Raw genomic sequence first — 21,766 nt, forward strand, 5'->3', positions numbered from 1 at the left:
TTTTGTAAACATTCCTTAACTAGAGCTCACAAGCTCTGTCTGTGATGTGTGAGATCAGGAGCATCAAACAGGGGCTGTTTTAAGCTGTCTGCTCTTAGGCAGCTGATTTATGGGGCCCTGAGACCCCCACATGGCTTCTGCATAATAGACTTTACAAATGGCAGCTCAATTGTGTGAGGCTCTGGAACCTTGGAATTGGGAAAAAGTCTTTAATTCAGAAGGCCTTCTGTGCTAGCCTCCCATCCAAAGCTTAAGAGGTTGGGCACATAGCCTATAGTTACTGGGAGAGGTGGGGTACAGTGTCACTGACTGGGGAGGGAGAATATTCTACCAGTTATTAGAAAAGCTTTTTTTCTGGTTGGGTATGTGGCTCACACCTATAATTCTAGCACTCTGGGAGGATGAGGTGGAGGATCACTTGAGCTCAGGAGTTTGAGACAAGCCTGAACAAGAGCGAAACCCTGTCTCTACTAAAAGTAGAAAAATTAGCCTTGCATTTTGGTGCGTGTCTGTAGTCCCAGCCACTGGGGGAAGCTGAGGCAGGAACATTGCTTGAACCTAGGAGTTTGAGGTTGCGGTGAGCAATAGAATGAGATTCTATGTAAAAAAAATTTGTTTTTTAAATTTAAAAAATTAAAAAAGGAAAAGAAAAGAAAGAAAAGAAAAGAGAAAAAAAATCTCTTTCCTTCACAGCACCCCTTGGCATCTATCTGCTGTCTGTTCAGGGCCTAAGATTATCTAATAAAACTAGAATTCATGATTGAAGAGTCTAATGCCGTCATCTTAAGGCTAGAGGGATATTCAATCAACAGAAGTATTATTGTGATTGTTATTAATATAGCTGAGAGGATAACTTGGGAAGCCAATTCCTGGATGTTTGTCTTTTGAGAAAAAAGACCCCATCTTATTGTTTGCTTTATGAAAGCCAAATTTTTCTGCCTTGAGGCCTCACACACAGAATATGCAATCTTGGAGCCTGGTGCAGAGGAGAGTACTTCATACTCTCACCAGCCCAGTCTTGTCTTTTCTGAGACTGTCTTTAGCTGCTCTTCCCAAGTATCTAAGCCTGGTTTTTGCAATCAGTCTGGGCAAGAGGATCTAGATCAGAGGTCCTCAAACTGTGGCCCATGAGCCACATGAGGCAGTGTAATTGTATTTGTTCCCGTTTTGTTTTTTTACTTCAAAATAAGATATGTGCAGTGTGCATAGGAATTTGTTCATAGTTGTTTTTTTTTTAAACTATAGTCTGGCCCTCCAACGGTCTGAGGGACAGTGAACTGGTCCCCTGTTTAAAAAGTTTGAGGACCCCTGATCTAGATAATGCAGATCTTGGAAGCTCCTCAACCTGTCCCCAGTATTTGTAAGTAGAATTGTCTTGAACCTACAGAACCCATGAAGAGAAGGACCTGGAGGGTGACAATGGCTTCACTTCTAGCTTGACCTCTACTTATCACCAGTTGTCTGGCATTTCATTCCCAACCTTGTTGCTCATCCATTAATTGGGGATTGTTGTCCTTGTTGTAAGAATCACTGGGCAGACGGTCTATGTCCTTGGAGAAAATTAGAAGTGCTGTGTAATAAACAGAAGCATTATTCCTGAGAAATCAGCATGCTTCCAAGGAAGAGATAGCTTCAAAGTAATACCTATGTGCATGTTTATTGAACAGCTTTCATCTATTCTCTCTTTTAGTTTCTGAACGTATTCTGAGTAGGTGTGCTATTCTCCTCACTTTACTAAGTAAGCTCAGAGAGTGTATTAAAGTTTTGGGCAAGTCTTTCTTGAATCAATTCTCTAAGGTTGCTTAGCTAGTAAACAGCATTGGCTGAATTATACATTATCGCCCTTTTACCCTTTAGATCTTCTGTTTTCCTCATCCTCATTTTCTGTATCAGTTATCATAATTTTTAGATTTTTTTTTTTGAAATCTAAACATTTAGCAAGATCAGTCAAACTTCTTTGAAAGAGGTTATTTTGGCTAAATAAGTCTGAATCTAACATGGAACCTGTCAGTGCCTGAGTTAAGCAGGGTAAATGTTTTAAATTTGGGGATAATTAGGAGGATTTATTCTGCCTTTCTTGGCTCACAAATGTGATGACAGGCATTTGGGGGCTGGGTGGACCAGTTTGAATCCAGTGTGATCCATGGATCTGAGCTGATTTGAGACCTTCAGGTTTGTTTAGTGAATTGAGCTCTTCGAATGACATCTCTAAAGTTTATTTCCTCAAGAAGATTTTAGTGCAGCCAGGAGGCTCCAATTTAGGCATGTGAAGAAGAAAATAAGGGCCAAGTTATTTTTTACCCCACATCTTTGGACTTGCCATGTCTGCTCTATAAAAAAATATATTGCTTAAGGGTAGTAAAGGACAATGAGGTCTCAGAATGAGCGTTTGCTGTTTAGGCAGGATTGAGAAAGGAGAAAACAAAAGAAGTTATAAAAGGCATGTGTTCCTGGGGCTTCCCTCTGAGAACTTTGCTTCTGGCAGATGCAGCTCTAGGTAAGAGAATCGGGAGAATCACAATGGGCCTATTTGTCCTCTGTGCTCACACTGCTAAATAGCTTGGCTCTTAACTCCCTGTATTTTTGGAAGACTCCTTGAGTTTTTCCTAATCCTGAGACAAGAGGCACAGACTGAGACAGCCATTCCACTGAGATTCTGCTAAATGGATGCTGTCTGCGTAAGCTGTCACAAAGACCTGCTCTGAGGGAGCAGGGCTATAATGATGTCTTTGTGAGTTTTCCCTGCACCTTCTCTCCAAGGAATCCCAAGCACCTACTCCACCCAGGGCTGAGATCATGGATTTTTGTCTACAAGAAACTAGATGATAGTCTGCCCTGCTTTACTGGGAAGAGGGAGAGAAACAAAAAGGAAGAAATGATTCTGGCTTGCAAGAATTGTTTCTTTCATCTATAGAATTTCCATAAGTAAATTATGGAGGAACTTGATTTGGTTCCAAATCTAGGGAGCTGGACAGGGTGCAGCTATAGTGCATGGCTGGTCCTCCAAAGATGCACCCGTAAGGGTGGACGTGTATTTGTGGGTACACACTCCTGTGTTGTAGGTCTAAAATCAGAAGGAGAGCCAAACCAATACATCCTTAACACACAACCCCGAGCAAAAACAGAGTTCTGCCAGGTGACCCAAAGTCTATATGCATCAGTGTGGAAACTACAGAACCAAATTTAAACCTCATAAAGCCTGATTTGTATATTTTGATTTTTTTGCCTCTGTGTAAGTATTCTATATTCCAAGAATAAGTTTACGTTAAATACAAGTTCCATTTTATTTACTCTTCTTAGTGACTTTGGACAAGTTACTGCCTCTCTTCCAGCCCAGGTGGTTCCCATATCTGGAGGTAGTAAGATAATTTCCAAGGCTTTCTCCAGCCCTGTGTGTCTATGAGCAACAGCGTTAGTGTTGAATCTCTCCTTTCAAGCCCATAAATCTGAGGAACTTGCATCTCGGGAGCTGGACAGGGTGCAGCTACAGTGCGTGGCCCGTCCTCCCAAGATGCATGAGGAATCCAGATGACAGCTAGAGCAAATGTAGGTCCAGCTACCAAAGAGGTATGCCTAGAGAAGGATGAAATGGGACTGGTTCACAGGACAGCTTCCAGCATCTGCAACTCAGAACAGCCCCATAGAGAAAGTGAGGAGAGAGCAGAGCAGAGGGGAGAAGGAGAAAAGGTGGGAGCTGTGGGCGAGCTGCTGAAGGGCAGACTGCTGTTTCTAAGGCTCTGGTGGCCTCTCACCTATGCAGGGAGCGAACTAGAAAGAGAGCCCAACAGTTGGCGGGCTGGGGAGGAAGGGCAATGAGAAGCGTTCATTCCAGGAAGAAGGGCTGTGTCATTCTGGAATGTTTCGAAGCCATCAGCAAAAGCTAATCAACTGGTTTAGAGTGAAACTGTTTATTTTTGCTGCTTGGAAACAGAACACATTAGAAGAGGACTTTGGGCCTTTTCTCCTACATTTAGGCCATTTATTCTCAGAAGTGTCCAAAGAAGGTTTCAGCAGCCCCATGAAATCAGGGCACACGTGTGTGTGTGTGTGTGTGTGTATCCATGACTGTACGTACAGACACATGTGTGTTAACATGCACACGTGCTCATCTAAACATCTTCCATCCCACCAGCATTTGGAGTGTATACACAGGCTTTGGGCAGCTAACCCCGATGTACAGCCCACGTGTGTGAAATCCTTAAACCCTCTGGAACCAGAGTGGCAATGAATTTGAAGACTGTCATGGTGGCTGCTAGGACTGTGGCTGTGGTCATGTTCAAGGTGACTGCCAGCCCTAGGTAATGTTCCCCTCAAACACAGCAGAGCAAGGTAGAAGAGACCAATCCCACTGGGACATCTGGGAAACCTGGAGACTTTCCAGGGTACAAAGAAGGTGTTTGTTCAGATTTTCATTATTTTTAATGCACACGAAGACTCTTCTATGTGCTTGAACATGCAATCAAGAAAGATTAAAACTGAATAAATAATACTTATGATAAATGGCAGTCTTTATCTCCTGATTAGACCACTTTGCCATTAACATATGTTGCAAAGTTTTTACAACTCTTTGAATTTGCCTTCTCATAAACTTCAAAAGGTTCTGACTCAGCCCATGCAGATTAGAGAATACAGAGGAAGCTGGAGTCCTTCTGTGGATTCCAGCAACAGCATGCCCTGTTGACCCACGCTTGCTCACCTTTGCTGGGCCTTGGTTTCTTTGTCTGGAACATGGGTTACTTTTTTTTCTTTATACTGCATCAGAGTTGAGTGAGGACAGACATTTTAAACCTCTGGGAGAGAAGCAGGCTTCTGTGTTTTCTTTGTGATCTAATAACTGCCTCCTTCCTAAGGCCTTTGCTGTGTTTCTTTTTAACCCAGAGCAGTGGGTCTCTTCTAACTGTAGCAAAGTCAGAGGACGTGAACACAACAATTCCCTTTTCAGGAAAGCTAACTTAGAAAGGACAGCTGGGGGCAAGTGGGGAGGTGAGAGGTTCTCAGAGAGGAAGCACCTTGCCCTTCAGGGCATTCTGCCTCCAGTAGGAACTGGAGCCTGAGCTGCTGCAACGTCTGGACTGGGAGCTCCTTCCACACCACTTACTCTGGGTCCTCTGGAGCAAGGCTGAGAGCAAGCCCCAAGGACTTGAAGGCAGGCTGTGGGGCTAGTGGGCAGGTGCCTCAGGGCTGGAGGTAGGGCTTCAGCTCTTGCTCTCTTCTTTCCCATCCTCCCCACCTACAGATCTAATGGCTTAGGGATGAATGTGATACAGTCTTGGGGAAACACAAGAGAGACAGGACCCCAAACTTTGCACCACGAGGTTCTTAGTCTCTAACCCTGTAGTCTTCAAATTGTACATTCCTAAAAGAATTTTGAAAAACTGTATATGCCTCTTGCATATTTTATGTTGCCATCTAAAGTCTTCAACATGATTTTAAATAGTTGCAAACGATGCCATTTCAAGAATATTGTAAATATTGACATTAAAAAATACATCATCCCTTTAATGCATCTAATGAACTTTAAATACCAGAGCAATTTGGTACATCATTTATAAAACACATGAACAAATTCTTAAACAGTCACTTTTATGTGATTCCTTTTTCTTTTTGGATTTGTATTTTCATTCCAGTTATCCCACTGAATTTTATCCTTCTATAGTATATTTTATGCAAGAATTCCTTTTATTAGTCACTCTATCATAAAAAATATGCATGATGATTTAAATTTAATTGTTAATGGCCAATCATCATACGTTTCTAGAGGTTAAGAATTTTTGGTTTGAGTTATCACTGCAATTATTAGTAATACACAGAAATTGGAAATTTAGTTATCATTACAATTTTTAGTGATATACAGAGAAACACAGTTCACTAAAATATCACAACTTTTGACCACTATAAAAGATAAGAAGTAAAATATTCATAGAAATGCATCTTATATTTCAATTAGTCCCTATGTTCAATAGTGCATATTATTTGTTTTTAAAGAAAGAAAGATCAGGATCAATTCTGTCCATTTTTCATTCTTATAGATGCAAGAACTGAAAAACCTTATTCACAGTAACCAAATATATGGAAAGAAAGGAGTTCTGTTATTGAAACATAACTCGATTCTTTGCACTATTATCTAGTTATTTGCCTAAAAGCACATATTAGCTTCTTATCAAAAATTATTTGTAATCTTCTCTCAGCTTGTAATTCTTTTAGGCTTCTCCCCCTTGAGTTGTTTGAAAGATATTGAAAACTACCCAGCTTGCAAAAGGATTTTCCCCCCAATCACTAGAGATATGCGTTTTCCACACCTGTGCCAACATTTCCGAATTTCCTCCTTTGCATTCTGCAGGTTTTCGCTTGTGAAATGTGGAATGAGTGAGAAGTTTGAGCAAAGGAATTTCTGGGCCATAGGGGGTTCACAGTTTAACTTTAGAAAAAACACTTCACATGAGAGCGGTGGACCTACAAAACTTATCAAAACTACCCTGGGCTAACGTGTTGGAAAGACTTCATGTTGTCTCCAAAGTTCTGCAAACCCTGGTTTGAAGCCACTTGAGTGCACATTGTATACCTTTTATGTTACCATCTATCTAATAAAGTGAGGAAAATGAATATCATGTTTGCTTATATAAAAAATCAGTGGGAGAATAATTTAAAAATAACCAAAATGGTTACCTATGGGAGGAAGAGAACAGGGGGGGGGGGGGGAGAGTGAGCGGGGATGGACCTACACTTTGCTGAAATGTACCTTGTTTGGGGGTTTTGACTTTGAAACCCAGTAGCAGTATTCACATCTTGTATAAAGCAACATTAAGTCTAATGAAAAATAAAAAAACAAAGCAAGTCCTAAAACTAAAAACAAACAAACAAACAAACATAACAAGTAAGCCCAGCTATGTATTAAGTGGGTACTTCACCTCTCTGTAGAGAGGAGTTATTTTAAATGACTTTAAAGCATAACTATATTATCTGTGTGTCCCAAGTAGGTATATGCTAACTTAAAGACTGAAAGGGCTCCAACAATTACAGGTTGTTTTCAATTATCATGTTGCTAATAATCCGGTGGTGCCTGTGGCTCAGTGAGTAGGGCACTGGCCCCATATATCAAGCGTGGCAGGTTTGAACCTGGCCCCAGCCAAACTGCAACAACAACAACAATAATAATAATGCTTGAGCTGTTATTTTGAATCTTTCCCTGATATATATATTATATTCATAGTGAAATAAAGAAAATAATATTAATAGTGTTATAAGAATCAAGATTTTTAACAGAAGAGAAAAAATAAAAATATAACAATAAAGCATTAAGAGCTCTGTAATCCTACGTTTGGTTTAGGAAAAATCAATATAAACTCATGATATTTTTTTCCCCAGCTATTTCCACAACAAAGACCCAGAAATAATAACCACCCCACTACCAATAAACACTCCTAGGATCCATACTGTGGTCTTTAAATTTCCTTGTTCAACAAAAGGATCCAAGGATCTTTGGAGAAATGGCTGATTCTAAGGCTAGGACAGGAAATGTGTGAGATGAACCTAAAATATTCTTTGATGTCAGAAAGTAAATATGCTATCAAAGGCTTCAGGGGTTATAGGCACCATCTTTAAGAGGCTTCCATTGGCTAAAGATGGGACATCAGAAATAATAACTTCAATAGAATAAAACACTTTGAATGTGTTGTGGTGGTGGTTGTCTTTAGAAAGAAAAAGCATTAATAATTCTTCTCAAAAGCAAAGCAGGACAAAGCTCTCATTGGTTATCTTTAGTGAATGCAAGAGGATGAATTCATTATTCTAAGAACTACTAAATAAAGGGGAAGAATCAAGCATTTATCTTACCGCTCCTCTGTCAACTAATATCAGTATAGCCAAATAGCTGATGAAGGAAAGTTTTTATTGATAAAAGACTTCCAGCTAATATTTGTACACGGAATGCTACAATTAGAATGTTATACTTTTGTAGCCACTAATGAAATAATGGATCTGGGCAGTGAACAACAACAGCCACTGCAATTGTTAGGTGAAAGGGAACTTGATAATGGACGATCTGACTCAATCTGCCCATCAGTCTTAACATCATAAAAAAGAAAGACAACCAGACACCTTTTCCTCCTGTTTTGGTACAGAAGGAAGCACACAGCATCATTTATGAATTTGGATATGATTAGGACTCTAGACACCTGGTAAGGCATAATCAGGTATTCTTTTTTTGGCCGGGGCTGGGTTTGAACCTACCACCTCCGGTATATGGGCCGGTGCCCTACTCCTTTGAGCCACAGGTGCTGCCCAATAATCAGATATTCTGATTACAGGAAAGGCAGTAGGTCAAGGAGCATGTGCAATGACCCATGGGGATATAATGAGGTGAACCAGAATGTGAGAAATTCTGTGGCACGAATGGCCAGGATGCTTCACCAACAATGATGAGAACAACAGAAAGCAGGTGGGGGCAGGTGGAATCCTGCTATAAATTAAGAGACAGTAAGAAGCATTACTAAATGCAATGGTCTTTTTTATAGCTCAGGCTTTAAAAAGGCACCCGAAAACATTAGGAAATTTTAAGACTGAATAGCATTTTATGTTGAGGAATTATTAGTATTTTGGTAGTAATACAACAAAACCCAAAGAGCCATTATCTTTTTAAAGTTAAAAAAAAGCGTAGTTCCTGGTCTTGTGTCTTTGAGTCTAATTTAGAGACAACCCAATTTTCTCTGTAAAGGAGCAGGTAGTACATATTTGGAGTTTTGCAAGAGTGTTGCAACCTTAACACGGTCTCTTCTACATCTGTTCGCCCATGGAGCCTGAAAGCAGCCATAGAGGATATGAAATGAATGAGCATGGCTCTGTGCCAGTAAAACTCTACTTCCAATAACAAGAGGCCATCATTTGTTGAGCCTTGGTCTAATTTACTGAGTTTGCAGAGGCTGTATTTTCTTTTTTTGGCCGGGGCAGGGTTTGAACCCGCCACCTCCGGCATATGGGACCGGCACCCTACTCCTTGAGCCACAGGGGCCGCCAGAGGCTGTATTTTCTTTTTTTTTTTTTTTTTTTGTAGAGACAGAGTCCCACTTTATGGCCCTCGGTAGAGTGCCGTGGCCTCACACAGCTCACAGCAACCTCCAACTCCTGGGCTTAAGCGATTCTCTTGCCTCAGCCTCCCGAGTAGCTGGGACTACAGGCGCTCGCCACAACGCCCGGCTATTTTTTGGTTGCAGTTTGGCCGGGGCCGGGTTTGAACCCGCCACCCTCGGTATATGGGGCCGGCGCCTTACCGACTGAGCCACAGGCGCCGCCCCAGAGGCTGTATTTTCAACCAGCACACCAGGCCCTTAGAATCAGGCAAACAACTCTGGGAGGTTATTACATAATAGTTATTCCTTCCATTTTCAGATGTGAAAACTGAGGCTTCGGCTAGGCAAATGGCTCACCCAAGGATGCACAGCTAGAAAATAGCAGAGCTATGTTTATAGGGAAAATCCCAGCTGCCATACCCTCTCTCTGCCACACTCAGCCCCAAGGAAGATATTAATAAGAAATAGGGAGATGAGGCTGGAATGAGGGGGACAGAGGAAAGCTTTGCTGTGCATCATGCACCTGACTCAGCAGCCTCCTTTAGGATGGGCAGAGCACAAAGGGAAGAAGAGAGAGAGCCTGAATGCTTGTAGAAAACCCTACAAATAAAAACAGGATGTTCTGGAGTATAATGTCAACTTCCCCACCTGGTTCTGAAATGTAGAGTTGCCAGATTTAGCAAATGAAAATATAGGACACCTCATTAAATTTGAATTTTCGACAGAAAAACACATTTTTAGTATACGTATGTTCCGTGCAATATGTGGGACATAATTGTACTAAAAAAAAATTCTTATTTATCTGAACTTCAAATTTAACTGGGTATCCTGTATTTAATCTAGCAGCCTTACTGAAGTGTGAAGCAAATTAGTTACAGCGTTTAGCAAAATATTGGTGGGCAAGTGGTCGCGGCACTCCCTGTCAAGGGACTAGAAGGATTACCTAGAAGCTGCTTAGAGGGAAGGGCCAGAGGTCACAGAGACCAGAGTTCTCTGGCCTGGCCAGATTTTGGAATAGTTGCTCTGTTCCCTCTTGTAATCCCTTGGTTTCCGGTTGATTGTGGGATGGCTCTTTCAATGCCTAAGTTGATTAGGTACCTCTGGCACCCCTGTGCAGAATCTGTAATTCAGAATCTGTCTGTCTCTGACTGTAAAAAGAATTTTGTGGAGATAAGTCACATTCTTATTCTGTACCAGCTTGATCCCCCGTATACCAGTACTGATAGTTTTTCTGGAAAACAGACTTAAACAAATAGGAGCACTTTCTCTGATTAGTATGAATGGTAATTCAAAGGAGCAAAGACGTCTCTCAGTGAATCCTGGCCAGGCCCCGTGACAAAGGCAAAAAGGGGAACACGTCCCAGGATCATATGATGAACCCTAACTCCACCAACCTGACTTATAAACAACCCAAGCATCCTGACTCTGCAGTACTAGCAAAGTCCTTCCACGGATACTGCTGACTTCCCAGGTTTTTCAAACTCCCAACCTCTTTGTGAGTGTGCGGGAGGGTGGAGGAAGGTAGTGATTGAAAGGAGGAAGGTAACTTCCAAGGTAGACAAGGGCATCTTCTCCCGTGCAGTCCAAAGTTCTGCTTCCCACAAAGTACTTATTTTATTTCTAGAATCATTTCTTGGAATCTTTCCTGTGCCTTATTATTTTATGTCTCCTACCTCAAGGTTCAACTTTAAGATCCTTAAGTATCTCATTGAGAGCTTGGATCATTAGCTAATATTTCTTATGCAATGCTTGGGCAAAGTACCTTCTTGTCATCTGCGGAATGGGGGGAGCAGAGGCTTCTATTACAGGGGAAGGGAGAGAGGATTAAATGAGGGCTGGTTGTGACATCCAGTATTCCTTGCTCACTGATTAATATAATTCCTATTATTGAGATTGTTGTTTCTGGCTGGGTTACATCTGGCTGTCTTTTACCATAGGGATATTTGTCAATAATTTTTACCAGGGGAGGCTTTGATCACTACTCTTCCCAGACTGAGTCTCTCCAGTGTAAGAAGGAAAATTGGCGTGGGGATTTAGGGAAAGGAAATTAGGTTTATTATGCTGCCTGGTAGCAGGTAAAGACACACACCATGAACAGTGATTGTACTTTATGTGTATACCTTTGTACTCAATGGGTTTTTACACACATTAATGTTAATGTTAATCTCACATTAGGCAGGCCATTGCTTAACTTCTGTTTTGAAGATAAGGAAATTGAAGTTCCAAAGGGTTAAGTGCTTGTCAAAAGTCACATCAGAACTCAGGGCTTCTGACTTCCAACATACTAGTAGTGTTCCCTTTTGTTATCTCATAAGCCTTTTTAAATATTTGAATATCAGTCCACTTCTGGAAGAATGCAGTATGAACTTCATGCAGGTTGGCAGTGGTGCTCAGCGAGAATCTTGATAGGATTCTCCTTAGTGGGGCCCTTATAATCACTTAATACCCTTCTGGAACTTTTCTGTCCAAATACTCATCCTAGTTTACACTCGGCACACTTGAATTTCTCTCTTTGTAAACCCAGAGATTTCAATTTGGAATATCTCTTCTAAACTATGTATGAAATCATCAAACAAGATACCCATTAGCATCCATTTGGGGCACTCCATTATTTAAAATTTTTAATCAGGAGAAATGTTTCTATATTCCTGACGTCTAGTTTTATTTTTCAAATCAAGAAACCAAGTTCAATAAACCATTCTACCATACTCTATCGCAAACATAATTTTTCTTTTAGAAAGTATCATCTTTTGATATTGAATTTAAATTAGGTTCACCGGTTTTCTTTCGTTGGTGTTTGCTTCATTTTACTGTTTTGAAATTTTCAAATGTGATAGATGATCATCATAAAATTTCAAATAGCATAGAAATATGTATAGCAAAAAATGAAATTGTCTTTTTGGTCACTACTGACTCTCAGTTTTCTCTCTAGAGGAAATCACCAGGTTACTAGCTTTCTGGACCTTTTTCTATGCATTTTGTATGCATTTTCAAAGTTACACAGCTACGTATTTGCTTGTGTATCCACAAACACATTTTTACACAGACAAGAAGAGTAAAATATATTTTGCAGTGTCCTTTGTTCTCATTTAGTATACCTACGACATGTTTTCATACCAGAGCACATTATTTCTTTTAACTGCTGTAGATACCTTTAAGGATACACAAATTTTTGCCCTTAGCAACAATGAAATAAACATCTTTAACTCAATACTTTAACTTACGTGAGCAAATTTTTTCTAAGACGTCTCGGAGTGAAAGTACTTGGTTCAAATCATCCCTAATGTGGACATACTCTGCCCAGGTGCCCTCAGAAAAGGCTGCGGCATTTCTCACCAGTGGCATTTGAGAATAGCTCTTCATCTCTCAAACACTGAATAGCATCTTTTTCATTTTCCAAATGACATTCAAAAATGTTTGTCTGTGTTGTTTTAATTGGCATCTCTTTGTATTTTTGTGGCTATTGTAGTTTTCTTGTGAATCATCTGCTCTTCTCTGGCATTCATTTTTCCTTTTGGTTGTGTTGCTTTTTCTAACTAATTTGAAGGAGCACTTTGTATTATATGGATTTTAATTCTTTGTCTGTTACATATGTTGCAAATATTTTATGCCATTTGTCTTTTACCTATGCTTATGTTGTCTTTTGCCATGCAAAAGTGTTTAATTTTTGTGAGTTGTATCTCTGAATCTTATCCTTGTGGCTTTTTGCACATGTGTCTTATTTAGGAAGGCCTTCCTCTCCTGAGGTTATGTAATACTTTTCTAAGTTTTCTTCTAATATTATTATTGTTTTGTTTTTATGTTTAGCTCTTTAATCCATCTGGAAATGATTTTTGTATATGGTGTGAGGTAGGTATCTAAGTGTATTTTTTTAAATGAATAGTCCATTGTCCCAACACTTTAATTACTAACCCATCATTTCATATATTAAATTCCAATATTTATACATGGGTCCGCCTCTGGACTCTCTACTTTGTTCCATTAATAAATTTGTCTATTCCTATGCCAAAACAGAGTGTGTTCATTACATGGTTTGATAAAATGTTTTGCTATCTGACAGAATAACTCTCCCTATTGTTGTATTTCAAGTATGTATTAGTTTTAATCAAGTACTTACTACCTAGATGAATTTTGTATTCATCTCGTCAATTTCCATACGCCATTCCATTGGGGTTTTCATTGTATTTATTTTTTAGATTCATTTGAGGAAAGATGAGTGATTTATATAATATTGAGTTATACAGTGCAATGACACAATTTTCCATGTACTCAGATCTTCTTTTATATTTTCTAGCCCTTTTCTTTCAATAGATCTTGTTCGTTTTCTGCTAAGGTTTGTGCCTACGAGTTTTAAACATTTTTGTTGCTATTGCACAATTTTATTTTCAATTATATTTTGAAATCATGGCCACTGATTTGAATTTTTGTGTGTTTCTCTTATATCTGGGTAGCTTACTGCATCACAATAATGGTTCTACTTGCTTTTTAGATTAGTTAACTTGAATAGTCTGATTATGTCTAGACAAAAGGCAGTTTTGACTCTTCCTTTTTAATATTTCTACCCCATTTTTTAAATTCTTGCTTTATTGCATTGTCTAGGACCTCCTGAACAATGTTGCATAAGATAAGCGATGGAAGCCACTTTTTATATTTCTAATGTTTTATCAGTAAATATGATATTTAGCATGTCAAATAAAGGAAATTACCTTCTATTACTAATGCATTACGGCTTTTAATCACAAAAAAGGTGTTGGAAACTTTTGGCATTTTTGGAAAGGATGGTTTTTCTCCTTTTATCTCTTAATTTAGTAAATTAAATAATTGATTTCCTAGTGTTGAGGCATTCTTGCATTTCTAGTATAAATTTTGTTGAGTTATAAAATTCTTATACTATATTGCTGGTTTGATATACTATTTTATTTATATTTGGAGAGTAATTCATAACAGATAGTTTTACATACATATAGATAAAAATCTATATTTGTCTTTACATCTTTAGGGCTATGTGATAAGACCAATTTTGGTCAGAAACATTCAAGCCACAGAGAGTGGTTTGGGAAAGTTTCTATCTTATTTTGCTTTGGAAAAGTATAAATAGGACAGAAAACTTTAATAGAAATCACCCATAGAACCATCCAAACCTTGTATCTTTTTAATGCTTATTTTTACTGCCATTATTACTTTTGCAGTCAAGTTTTCTATTTTTCTTAACTTTTTAAAATTAGTATTTTCTAGTAAATTCATTATTGCATTATATTCTCAGATTTATTGCTGTAACCATCTTAACATTTTGCATTTGTCTCCTCTACCTCTCTTATTAACTTTGCCAAAGTGTTTTATAACTTGAGAAAGAACTAGCAAATGATCCTATAGACCGAGACTATTTTTTGTTTTCCTTTTGGTTCTTTTTTTTTTTTTTTTTTGCTTTATTTTGTTTTACGCTGATTAATTGGTACTTACTTTATTTTATCTTCATTAGCTATTTCTTTTTGTTTTCTTCACATTTGTTTTGCATGCCTTTACTGTCATTTTTGGTCAAACCTGTATTTAATTTAATTATATTTTAACTACAGTATTTTTAAAAATAAATGCTTAAATGCTTTTCTGTTTTTGTTGGTTATATTCCAGAGGTTTCAATGGATAGGACTTCAGTTATTATAGTAATAAATAGTTTTACATTTATTTTCAATTTTTTTCTTTACCAAATAGTTTAATTGCCCAAAGAGAACTTTAAAATTTTCCTTGTCTTGTGAATTTCTATTTCATTTTATTTGATACAGAATATGTTTCCTATTTTTACTTTAGTTTTTCTCTTGGAATTTTGGATTTTCTTTGAGGTTTAACATGTGATTGGTTTTCATAAGTGATTTTTAGGTTATTGCCAATAACATATGCAACTTTTTAAGAAGGCTGAAAGATACATGTCATTATAATACTCAGATCTCTTCATTGAAACTCATAACTTGTATTTTAAAAATGTACCTTCATTTATGCTGTCTTTTAATTTGTGAAAGAAGTGTTTTGGTTTACCATTATAATGATAGGTTTGTCCGTTTCCTTTTATTTATAAACTAATTTTACTCTTTATATATGTATTAATATTTTATACATTATTGCTATGTTAATTGTAGCATAAAAGTTCATGGTTACTATTATGGTGAAATTTTCCAGCTTTAAGTATCGTATTAAATATGATATAATATGATATAAGTCACATTATTTTCATTTAATTTTTGGCCTTGTGAATTCTTTTTTCCTATATGAGACAATATAAAATGTATAACAAACAAAATTGGAAATATAATTAGCTATACATATCCATATATATACATGTGTGTATTAATATATGTATATGTACATATATGTGTATGTTTTCACATATATATGGGCAATTATATTTTCCTTTTGTTGCTTATTGTAGTTTTATATGCTTTCATTTTCAATATTTTCTACTACTTTGCTTTAGATATGCATTTTCTAAATGGCATGAATCTTGACTTTTTAAACTAAATTTCTCTCTCATTTCAGTAGTCTAACCCACTTGTATTTATTGCCTATAGTGATACTTCTAAACTTCTATTTTATTGTGTGCTTTTTTTATTCATTGTTATCCCATTCTCCTTTTTGTAGTCTTCTTGATATTGGTTGAATATTTTATGACATTTTTGGCTTTATTTTTTGAAACTGGTTTGGAAGCTATATGTACTATTGCCATTCTTCTCAAAGCTGCTTTAAAATTTTAGCAAGCACATTTAAATTTAAACTGCTATAATCAACAATTGATCACTGTAAGTCCCTTTCCTTTCTTTCAAAACAATCGAAGCTTTTATCGAGCTTTTAATTAATTGTGTATCTAATCTTCTATGTATTTATGGTTGAAATTATCTGGAAGTTTCATTCCATATAAATATGTTAGTAGTAACAGTGGTAGTGCTATTAGCATTATCGGTTTTATTATTTACTTTATGTCTCCATTTTACAGGAAGACTTTATTAGTAATTGTATTCCTTTTTACTACCGAATTAGCAACTAGTATTTAGATTTAAATTGCATTTTTGTGGCTTATTTACTTTACATTGTTTGTTACGTTGCAAGTCATCGTAAAGCTTGGATTCTTTTTGTTATTTCCTAGGTTACATCCTAAATTAATTTCTGCTTCTGTATTTTCTGAAAGGCTGTGAACTTTTTGAGTTTTTGTCTGAAATAAATACCTTCAGTTGTCTTTACACTTAACACAGAGTTCTCCTGATTATAAAATCCCATTTTGAAAATAATCTTTCTGCAAACCCACATTGTCATTTATCTTTAAAATTCTTCAAGTGGATATAGAAAATGTGATTTCCCTTTTTAGAAATAAGATTGCCCATCTCCCAAATCATTCTTTCTTAAATGTTCGTTATTATTATTCCAACTGGCCCACCATAGAAATGAGAACTTCAAGTTACTAGTTCATCAGGACATAGAGAACTCTTTTTGTCAACATGAAATACTTTCTTAACAACAAATTTATGAATTACCCCAAAGTTCCAGTTTGGGAAGCTCTATTTACTAATGATGCAGTTAGTTCCTAAGTTATAAAACATGCTGTGAATTTTCTTCCATTTTGTTTATACCTCTACCCTGCTGAGTCATGAGGATTTCCTTAAAGTTTTTCTCAGGAAATGGTGCATTAGATTTCTGCCCTTGTCAGTCACTTCCTCTTTTCCTTGGCTTTCAGTTGGGTAGACCCACAGATGGCTGATGTCCTCCTTAGGTTAATTTTACAGAATCTCCTACTGGCCATTGAGATTTTACTAAGAATTGTCATGAATTCTCTTTTTGTCAACCAGATATCTTATTGACATATGATTTTCCACACTTTTGGAAAGTCCCTATCTCCTTTGCTTGAAACACCAAATCCTAAATTGTGATGAGAAATTCAGGATTGTCAGGTAGAAGCTAGTTCACAGTTGCACAGATTAGCTACACATGGAGTCTATTGTGCCTGTACCACATTGGCCGAGGGGTCTAACCTGCCGTTTGCAAATACTGGCCCTTGGTGACTTGCTCAGGTAATTTTGCTACTTCCCTCAGGGACTTCCTCTTAGGATTAGGTTTTACTGTAGTACCAGGTTCTGAAACCTTCTGTCCCGCTTCAGATCACCTTGTGATCTTTCTTCACACTCAGTGCCAAGGAACCTACCTTCCCTCAGGTCTTACCTCTTATTACTAGCCTAGCTGCATCCAGCACCATAGGTCTCAGCTGTCAGCATCTCCACTCATCGTCTGATACAAATTGCATAAAGTTGTGGCTATTTTAGAATAGGAGGCATTGACCAGTGCATCTACACATGAAGCGTGCTGACAGACGCCACTCCTTCTGGTCACTGTGTATCCCTGTCTTGATCCCTTCTAGGTGGGAGGACATACCATGCTCCCCATCCGGTGGATGCCCCCCGAAAGCATCATGTACCGGAAGTTCACCACGGAGAGCGATGTGTGGAGCTTCGGGGTGATCCTTTGGGAGATCTTCACCTATGGGAAGCAGCCATGGTTCCAGCTGTCAAACACAGAGGTACAAGGGGGGCACATAAGAATGCTGATTTGGAGGAAGGCTGATAAGAGATAGCTTAGGGCAGGACTTGGGCACAAAATGCGAAATATTAGGTGGGATTTGGAGACAGCAGCGAAGGTAGTAGTTGTATCCAGCCCCATAGAAGGAAAAAGATCATAACTGTAGGAAATGTGGTGTAATAAAAGAAAGAGCATGAAATCAGATGTCTAAATTGAGATGCGAGTCATGATTCTGTTTGTTCTGCTATACTTAAAAATCACAAATGTTTCATTAAGACAGAACATGAAAACAAAGAGCAACTATGAGTTTTTCAATTGTGCCATCTTGTGGAAACACCGACTACTTAGTATGCACGAATGATCTGGGTCTCCAAAGGTTCTAGGCAGCTGTCAGGCCTGGGGATATGCAGGGGGGTGAACTGGGAAGGGTGGCTTTACATAATTGGTATAGCTATGTGTGGACTAGGAGGGTGGCCCCATGGCCCCTGTCCCAGGGGTGGCCATGGGCCAGGAGGGGGCTGCCCAGCAACCATGGCCAGGAAAAAATTAAACCATAAGTGTATATCTTATAATAAACACATATATTTTTATAATTTTAGTTTCTAATAATAAAAAATACTGGTAAACACATTTTAATAGTAGCTAAATTTTAATGCCAGACACTTTTCTGAGCACTTGCCTCTATTAGTAATTTTTGCAAAAACACCTGTTGAGATTTAGGTCAAAGAAAGGGTGTCTGCCTGGAGTCCTAAAGTGGACTGGTCAGCATGTCAGAGGTGAGAGCCCCCAGGGCAGGAAGAAAACCTGGATGATGGTCCCAGGATTCTTCTGCCTCCAAAGTCTAGCACGACCTTTCTCATTTGCATGTGGACCAGAGTCCTGTTGCCCCAGGGAATTCAGCACAGTTTGTAGACAGTAAGGACCTCAATCTCCCAACCCAGCGGACCTATAAAAAATTGCAATTCTTTTTATGGTCTCCTGTTTTCTGGGAAAATGTAAACACAAGAGCCTGTTAGTATTGAAATCTTATTTGAATATTCAAGAAAGTTCCTTTCTTCTTGGGAGCTGAGTTCATCTCTGCTCTCCTATGTCTCGACCACTTAATTAAGTGAATTTCAAAGACTGAAAAGAAGACATTTCTTTAACTTCATAATATCTCACCATTCACCAGCTCAGTGGGGCCTGACCACATTTCCCGAAGTAGGACAAAATATTTTTAAAAGCTTTTAAAATAATGAGAAAGTGTGTGTCAGAACCTATTTGTTATGGTGTTTTAAAAAATTGTTACTGTATTCCTGATAGATGGGACACACACACACACAAACACACATGCGCACACATGTCCCTGAACACCACTTCTGTGTAGTTTGGTGGCCCTCGTAAAGGTAGAATCTGGGCTGAGGTTGCTGTTGGTCTTAGCATAAGACCTGTCCAGCATATTTGAGCTGGCTCATAGCAGCTTACCAGGTAGTTATGGTCTTTCCTAAGACTGCCTGTTAGGCGTTGACCTGTAGGTAGGCTTCCTTCCTTGGCCGGCTCCCCCCACTCCACCCACTGTAGCAGCCAAGCACCGGCAGTCGCTGACCATGGGTTGCTCTATGGAAATCAACAACTTAGATAGTCCCACATTGCAGGAGAGACTGCCAGGTGCTTTTGATCTTGCATCAGCAGCTGCTACTGCTCCTTTTTCATGGAGGTGAAGGTAATGGCAGGTGGCAATGGGGCTGTCACAGGAATAGGGAATAATGGAGACCTGTCAGGCTGCAAAGCAATGAGCTTAGTGGGCTATCACAGACTCATTGTGATATAAGCAGGAGGTTGCTGGTACAGTGATGGTCTGACGGGCCCTCCAAAAGTCAGAGTGAGGTGTGACAGCATGTGAGTCCAGGCATTATTGGGCAGCAAGGGGAGATACAAAGGAGAAAAAGGCAATGCTCTTGCCTGATTAAATGCAGACTAATGGGGACAGAAAACAGAAATAACATTTGCTCAGCTGCTGAACTACAGATTATTCTGTGTATTTTTGTCATCACAACTGATCTTTAAATGCAAAACTGAAGTCCAAGGTAAGTAACTCTCCAAAGTTAAACAGCGGTAGAATTAGGGAGAAGTTAAAGCTAACCTGAAACTAGAAGATGAAACCTTGAAAATACACATATTCCGTGTGAGTAAAGAAGTATCTTTGAGGAACTGGAAATGAATGGCAGTTTCCACACCTGGTTCTCAAGTGGCCTACTGGGATTAGTCCCACCCTGCAGTCCTTGTTTTCTTCCTGCTCCCCCTCCTCCTTCAGTATGTTGGGCCATAGGATCCTTTCTCCTGGTCTGATCTGATCCTTGCAACACTCCCGGAAGTTGGTCACAGCAGACATTTGCCCTCCCTCTAACAGATGGGGATGCTGAGCTCCTGTGAGATGAACTCACTTGCCCTGGCCGCCCACCAGGCAGTGGTGAATCAGGCAGCTAGTCCCAGTGTTAATGACTTGAAGACACTTTAGAGGAGGATGGGAATTTCTAAGAAGGGTCCTATGTGATGGCTCAGAGGCAAGTGTGGTGATTCGACAGAGGGGAGCTTGCCAGGAATGGAACTAAGCGGAGAGAGCCCCCAAGGGCCAGCTGGGACAGAGCTCCTTCAAGGGGCCTTCAAAGGCAGGCTGGCTCCTTGGAGAAAGGATAGGTCAGAAGCCACTCTTCACTCCCACTCAAGTGGGAAATGAACGCGGTTCAGTCATCCAGATGAGGTTCAGAACTAGAGAGGAGGCGTGAGGTGGATGGGAAGAGAGTGTGGAGTGAAGGCAGGGGGAACTCAGCGGTCGTTGTGGGCCTGGCTGAAGACGAGAAGCCCAAGGGCAGCAGAGTGCTCCCCTGGCCAGGGCATTCACCCACCCATAAGCATGAGCAGGACGGACACACGCCTCAGTGCTGCCCAGCCTAGCCTGCAGCCCAGGCCTGTGGGTCCTGCCTCTGCACTGAGGCTAATCCCCCAAGGAGGGGCCTTTGGCTGAGCGTGAGCTGCAGGGCCGAGTCAGGGCTTTGGGTGTAACCTCCTTGTTCTCCTCACACTTCCAGGTCATTGAATGCATTACCCAAGGTCGTGTTTTGGAGCGGCCCCGAGTCTGCCCCAAAGAGGTGTATGACGTCATGCTGGGGTGCTGGCAGAGGGAACCGCAGCAGCGGCTGAACATCAAGGAGATCTACAAAATCCTCCATGCTTTGGGAAAGGCCACCCCAATCTACCTGGACGTTCTCGGCTAGGGGCTGGTGGTCATGAATTCATACTCTGTTGCCTCCTCTCTCCTCACCTCTGATCTCCCTTTACCACCTCACAACTCCTTCCCTCCATCCTGACTGAAGTGAACATCTTCATATAAACTCAAGTGCCTGCTATACATACAACACTGAAAAAAAGGAAAAAAGAAAAAAAAAGAAAGAAAAAAAACCGCTGTAAAGCAGTTTGGCATATACAATATACATATATATTTATATATCTATCTATATCTACAGAGAGATACCTTCTCTAACACAGAGAAGGTGCTGATACAGAAAACCAGACTTTAACAATTCAGAAAAATCTTAAATATTATTCATGCAAATGAAAAATCCCCTTTGACTTAAGCTGTGGCTGACGTTGCTGCAGCTCTGGCTTTACCAAGCAGAAGACCTTGACCTTGCAGAGACAATCTTCGGGGCGGGGCTTTGGGTGGGTGGAGCCAGGGTGTCGAGACCTCCCTGCAGAGAGTGCGCGTGCGCGGCCTGCAGGCGCGTTATGGACTCCCCGGGGGTGGCCCGTGTGTCTTCTGGCCGTGGCCGCCATGCTCTTCCCTGTTTTCTCCACTTCAGGACAATTTTCTAATTTGTCTATTCTAAAAGATACAGACTAGATGCTTTTGGGAATCAAGGATGGCGCCTACGGGTAAACACTGAACAGACACACCGCCATCATGACACGAAACCGTGTCGAGAGCAGACCGCATCCAGCGCGGGTGTAAGGTTCTTGCCAGATTTGGAAAGGATGTGTCATTCTATCCTCTGAATGGATAGAAGAACTGGACTTTCTGGACTAAGAGAACCACAGAAGAAGAAGAGGAAAAAAAACAAAAACAAAAACAAAAAAAGCAGCTGAAACCCGAACCTTGAACAGCCACTGCC

At 39.7% G+C, this 21,766-nt stretch overlaps 1 protein-coding gene across 9 annotated transcripts in view; it reads left to right on the top strand.

Moving 5' to 3' along the window:
* Positions 1 to 21,105, top strand: part of NTRK3 (neurotrophic receptor tyrosine kinase 3) — a 367,735-nt gene extending 346,630 nt beyond the window's left edge. For 7 of the 9 annotated variants that reach the window (XM_053581711.1, XM_053581708.1, XM_053581712.1 and 4 more), the window contains 2 exons: positions 17,461 to 17,619; positions 20,687 to 21,105. In XM_053581711.1, coding sequence (XP_053437686.1) covers positions 17,461 to 17,619; positions 20,687 to 20,872 — 345 coding nt within the window. In that variant the 3' untranslated portion in view covers positions 20,873 to 21,105. Of the gene's footprint in view, positions 1 to 12,872; positions 12,915 to 17,460; positions 17,620 to 20,686 lie in introns of all 9 variants that reach the window. The other 2 variants (XM_053581720.1, XM_053581713.1) reach the window with 1 other exon arrangement.
* The last annotated feature ends 661 nt before the right edge of the window (positions 21,106 to 21,766 follow it).

The sequence above is a fragment of the Nycticebus coucang genome, chromosome 2 (genome assembly GCF_027406575.1).
Source record: "Nycticebus coucang isolate mNycCou1 chromosome 2, mNycCou1.pri, whole genome shotgun sequence".
In the NCBI taxonomy this organism is placed as follows: Eukaryota; Metazoa; Chordata; class Mammalia; order Primates; family Lorisidae; genus Nycticebus; species Nycticebus coucang.